Source organism: Phalacrocorax aristotelis, chromosome 4, assembly GCF_949628215.1.
Source record: "Phalacrocorax aristotelis chromosome 4, bGulAri2.1, whole genome shotgun sequence".
Lineage (NCBI taxonomy): Eukaryota > Metazoa > Chordata > Aves > Suliformes > Phalacrocoracidae > Phalacrocorax > Phalacrocorax aristotelis.
The window spans coordinates 43,182,893-43,188,348 of NC_134279.1; the positions used below are offsets into that span (position 1 = coordinate 43,182,893).

Genomic DNA, 5,456 nt, shown 5'->3' on the forward strand with positions numbered 1-5,456 from the left:
CCTCACTGAGGAAAATATTAGAAGAGCTCCTTTGTGCTGAATTACCTCAAGATGTGCTCTTATTCTGACACAATATTTAAAATTCTGTAACCCATGCAGCCTTCTAGGGCACCTGAAGGGTTATATTTCGTTTCAATTTAAAAGCACTTGAGCAGAAGTGAAAAAAACATTTCAAATAATCAAACTAGTCAATTTACTTTGATGCTACTGCTCCGCTGCAGAAGATTATTTAAATCTAATCAGAAAGACTTCTTGGAGCACCACCATTCCGTTTCAGGGAGGGAGTCCGAGAACTGAGGGGAGGTGACAGTGAGTTTCTACAGGGAAGTCTGAGCAGAATACACTGAAAATGAGAGACCAACACAGTCTCGGCTACACGCCACGACAGGGGATTGCCTCTAGCTTGAAGGATGTCTGAGTTCAGGATAAAGGTGCTCTAGGATTGCAAACCCCCTACAGGAGAAGACGTTCTTGAGCACTGGATGTACCACACAGAGAACAACGGCCTCTCACTTCCAGTTTACGCCCGTGGCTACCTAAAATTTGAGCTTGCAAAATGGAGCTATTGATCCCCCCTGTGCTGAGTATCATCTCTGGCAGGCCCAGCGTGTAAAACAGCAGCTAATCCTTCTGACACTACTTTTAAGTATCTCGGCGGTAGGGTAGGGAGGAAAAAACAAGCCTGGGCTCCTAAAGGCCTTCAAAGGTTAGTACCTACTTCAGCATAAAAATGTTTGAATTGCCTTTAGTTGCCTTATTTCCACACTTACAGGAATACACAGAGTGTTTTTGTCAAAATTCGTTTCAGAAAGCGCTACGTTATCTTTAAGCTACCACAGTGACATTTGCCATGGTAGCGCTGAAATCGCTCTTTCTCTTATACATGTGCAATGGCTGCATGCAAATTGATTTCAGAAGCTGATGAACAACAGGGAGACACTTTAAAAACAAGATAAAAGCTGGAAGGTTGCCCTTTACAGTACTTAGTATTTTAGACATTAAATGCTTTTCAGTGCTGGGCTTTGAAAGGCTAGTAAAAGCTACTGTCTAGTGTTCATCTCAACAAATTAAGCTTAGTTTAGCTGTGGGATCTGTGGTTCCCCGCTTGCAAGTATCGCTAGCTAGCGAGATTTAGACTTTTAAGGCTACTGAAGGTTGAGTTAAAAACTGAAAACGAAGCAGTAGTGTAACTGGCAATACCGTTACCACCACAAACAGGAACGTATCAGGAACACGTGTTCTTTACAAACGCAGCCTCTTTCCTGCAGGAATCTGTTGGCATGTGCGGAGATAACATTCCAGCATTTTTCATGCCGTTCTGCAAGCTGTGTATTTTATGAGAAGCCATGACTACTGGGGCCAGGGGGAGAGGGAAGGAGCAGGGAACATCTGGGAAGACATACCTCTAACCACATCTGTCTTGCAGCCAACTTTCCTATCCTGATACGGACAGCAGGAAAGGCCAGTGACCCTGAGCTCTGGCAGAGAAAGTTCCTGAGATTCACTCATTATCAGCCAATATGCCAAGACAAGACTCTAAGACCTCTGCTCCAGTGGTTCAGTAGTATGCTTGCATAAGAAAAACTTCAGTTACCACTAAGGGTTGTATATGTGGGAGAGAGAATTGTGGCTAAAGAGAAAAAAAGGTTTCAAATCCAGTCTAAACTTCAGGAGGTAACACTTCAAGGCTTGTCAGTTTTGCAGCAACAGCGGGCAGCCCAAGCCTGATCCTGCGCAGGGCTTCGGCGTTCTGGGAGCGCCCCCTTCTCAGAAACAGCAAGAATACAACAGTAATCATGTACAACATTTTATTACAAAATTGTTAAAAAAGTAATACAATGCAATATACTACAAAATATAAGATCAGCTATTAAGCTACCTCCTTTGTTTTACTTAGCTATAAAGAAACACCTGGCTATCAGTCACTGAATTTCAACAAAACCATTAAATATGCAGAAACATTCCACAACTTTTTCTTTTTTTTTTAAACCGAACTGTAGCAGCCCTCAGCTACTACTTACATTAAAAATAGAGGTCTCCCTACAAAGAACCACATTACCTATACACAATTCTGTACAGAGTTTTATACTGAAGCTAACAATGAGCTGCACTCGAGTTCACATTCTTAGCAAAATATTGGATTTTGAGCATAAATCTTTACAGCAGGACATTCGTTTATTCCTCATCCTCATCTTCCTCCTCCTCCTCCTCCTCCTCCTCTTCCTCCTCCTCCTCCTCTTCTGGTTCTGCCTTCTTCTTAGACCCTGCAGGCCTACCTGGGCCCTTTTTTCCTGCATCACTCTTGCTCTTGGCACGATACGCTGCAATATCCTGCAAGAAAAATGCTGTTTAGTTGCTGGCAACACCACTCTGAAGACAAATTTGTACTGCTTCAATAACTTAATACTGTATTGTGCAGATCAAATGCAGTGCGGGCGGAAAAGCGGGGTTTCAACCTCGGGACTTCCATGCTTACACCTTTTGGCAAGAGAACGCATGGTCCAGTTTTAAGAATTTTATGACCACCGTGCTCTGGAGGCTGACTCTGTATTTTTCCAGGCAGGTGACCTGCTTTCTGGAAGTCAGGCATCTTATTGGTAAAACCTCTAGATGTGTAAAAACCACATCCAGGTTCGCCGTAAGGGTTCCACATACTGCTCACACCACGCCTTTCTATGCATTCTGAAGCCTGACATAAATATTTAGAATTATGGTTTAGGTGCAAAACAGAAGTCACACATTTGCTGTGGCCTCAACAGCTTTAACTGTTACTTTATCGCTTTCACTCTACCTTTTCGTATTTCTCCTTTAGTTTCGCAGCCTTCTGTTCATATGGCTGTTTATCTTTGGCTGACTGTTCAGACCACATTTCTCCTAATTTCTTTGCTGTATCTCCAATAGACAAGCCAGGATGGTCGTTTTTTATTTTTGGACGGTGTTCAGAACAGAAAAGGAAGAACGCAGATCTAAAATGAGAGACAGTGATTAAAATTAAGTGTCAGACTATTAGAATGAATGGGGGGGGGGGGGGGTTTCCCGGTCACAGGAACACTCACGGTGGTCTTTTAGGAGCGTTGGGGTCCTTTTTCTTTCCCTTCTTCTCGCCTTTGGGAGGGACATAGTTTTTCATCTCCCTGTCATAACGAGCTTTGTCTCCTTTAGCCATTTCTTCAAACTTCCCTTTTTCCTTGCTAGACATTGTCTGTGGACAGAGGGAGGGGAAAGGAGAGCCCAGGTCAGGCGAAGCGCCGGGTGACCAGCTAAGGTCTAAGCAGCTGCTGCCGGCAGGGATCTTTCCCCAGCAGCCTGCCGCAGGGGCGGGGGCCGGCCCGGCTGGGCTGGGCCGAGGCTGGGCCGGGCCCGGCCCCGCTCACCTTCCACCGCTCGGAGCACTTCCGCGAGAACTCGGCGAAGTTGACGGACGAGTCCGGGTGCTTCTTCTTGTGCTCCTCGCGGCAGGTCTGCACGAAGTAGGCGTACGAGGACATCTTGCCCCGCGGCTTGTTGGGGTCGCCTTTGCCCATGGCGAGGCGGTCGGCGGCGGGTCCCTGCGGGGGGGGGGGGGGAGGGGCGGCGTGAGGGCGGGGCTGGGAGGGGCCGCGCCTCCGGCCGCTCCCGCCCGCCGGCGCCTTCCCGCCCGAACACGCCCCTGGAGGCGCCGGCCCCTCCCCCGCCGCGGCCCCTCTCCCGCCCGCTCCGCAGCACCTCCCGCTGCCGCCGCCAGGCGCCTCCACCCGCCCCCGGCCCCCCGCCCCGCACGGCGCCGCCGCCCGCGCCCCGGCCCTCCCCGGCGGGGCCGCCCGACGCCCTCCCCGCCCCACCCCACCCCACCCCACCCCGCCCGGCGGGAGTTCCGTTCCCCCCCCCCTCCGCCCCGGGCGCGCCGCCCGCCCGCCCCGGCAGCCCTGCGCTCCCTCCGCGCCCGGCAGCGCCGGCGGCGACCCCGCGCTCCCCCGCCGCCCTCCCGTAGCCCTGCGGCCCCCGCCGGCGGGGCTGCGCGGGGCCTTGCCTGGCTGGGCGGAGCGGGCGGCGGCGGCGCGGGGCTCGGCTCCCTCCGCGGCTGCTGCTGCTGCTGAATGGTTTCCCGCGGCGCACTTACAGCCTCTTGTTTTCCACAGCCCTACCCGCCACAGCAACTTGACCCGCGGAGCCCGGGGACCCGCCCCCCGCCACAGCGGATTGGCTGCCGCCGCGGTTCAAACTGCCTACGGCCCCGCCCTCCGGGGCCAGGGCCGCCGGGGATTCGCCGGCTGCGTTCTCACGTCAGCGGCCGAGCAGCTCCTCGGCTAGGTCGAGCGCGAGGGGGTCGTCAGAGCTCATACTCGCTGGAACCGGTTGAGGTTAGGATAGTGGAGGGGGCGGGGCTAAAACCACTGGGCGGTGATTGGGTGAGAGGGACGGTTTAAAAAACCGCGGGGACCCTCACCATTGGCCGCTGGGGACTGTGCGTGTTTTGATTGGGCGGAGCGGGATGCTGTAGCGTGGTTTAAAAATACAAAGGGAGCGAAGAGGATGGCGGGGCGGGCAGAATAAGGGGAGTTGCTGGAGGGACTGGGCTCGCCGGGGTTTCAGGCCCACCTCGGCGGCCTTGCTGCAGCTGGAGCAGTCCCGGTTGTGGCTTGTCCGGCGGAGGGTGTGGAGCCTCCTCAGCGCTGTCATCCTCCCGCCCGGGGGGAGCGGGAGCGGGGGCGGGCTGCGGCGGTGAGCCCCGGCCGTCCCTCCTGGGGTGGGGGCGGCGGCGGGCGCGCGGCGGCGCAAGCCCGGCCTGTAAAGCCGGGCTTTAACTGTTGTTGTGCCGCCCCGAGCGAGGCCCGCTCCGGGGGGCCGGTGAAGGGCCCGGCCCTGCCCTCGCCCTGACCCGCCGCCGGGTAACGGCCGGGGCGACGCCCGCCCCCCGCGGGGCCTGGGCCGCGCCGCGCCAGCGATGGCCGCGGGAGGAGGGCCCGGGGTGCTGCCGGGGCGCTGAGCCCGGCTAGCGGCAGCCCTCGGGCGGAGGGGCGGGGGTTGGAAGGGGAGCCCCGCGGCCGGGTGCGCGGGGTGGGTGTTCCCTCACGCCGGACTAAAAGCGCCGAGGCCGGGGAGGGAAAGTGTCGCCGCTCTTCGTGTTTTGTTCCGCCGGTGAAGGGGAAGCGGCAGCAGCGGAAAGCCTGGAAGCAGAGCTCGGTCGAAGGTGTCACGCCTCTGGTTTGCAGTTAACGCTTTCAAGGGAACCGCCGGTGGTGAATCTGGCCCTTTCGGTTTGGGGATAAAACCGAAGTTTCCGTATAGTACTACAGTCTGTTGTATTGTGATTTGGCCCTAGTGAACACGATGTGGGTTTTGCTGGTGTTGGTTTTCTCTCTGGTTATTTTCAACCAATTCTCTAGTTAACATCAGTTTAGGCAAGTATTCTTGCTAATCTAAGGCGTTTCTAATACTCTTGCTTTTTGAGATCTGGTTATAGCAGTGCTGAAAAG

General features: G+C 54.7%; 1 protein-coding gene across 1 annotated transcript; it reads right to left on the minus strand.

The window, feature by feature from the left end:
* Positions 1-1,794: 1,794 nt before the first annotated feature.
* HMGB2 (high mobility group box 2) lies at positions 1,795-4,333 on the minus strand. Its single transcript, XM_075091135.1, has 5 exons — positions 4,010-4,333; positions 3,375-3,548; positions 3,057-3,202; positions 2,792-2,966; positions 1,795-2,331 (listed from the first exon to the last, which is right to left on the minus strand). Exons 2-5 carry the CDS (start codon positions 3,522-3,524, stop codon positions 2,176-2,178), a joined length of 627 nt encoding a protein of 208 aa, XP_074947236.1. The 5' UTR covers positions 3,525-3,548; positions 4,010-4,333; the 3' UTR covers positions 1,795-2,175.
* Positions 4,334-5,456: the final 1,123 nt, after the last annotated feature.

Bases quoted from the DNA above. Each gene is read 5' to 3' on its own strand.
- HMGB2 (XM_075091135.1), bottom strand. From the start codon at position 3,524: ATGGGCAAAGGCGACCCCAACAAGCCGCGGGGCAAGATGTCCTCGTAC. The intron at 2,967-3,056 runs GTGAGTGTTCCT...CTCTCATTTTAG, and splicing joins AACGCTCCTAAAAGACCACC to ATCTGCGTTCTTCCTTTTCT. The intron at 2,332-2,791 runs GTAGAGTGAAAG...TTTTTCTTGCAG, and splicing joins TAAAGGAGAAATACGAAAAG to GATATTGCAGCGTATCGTGC.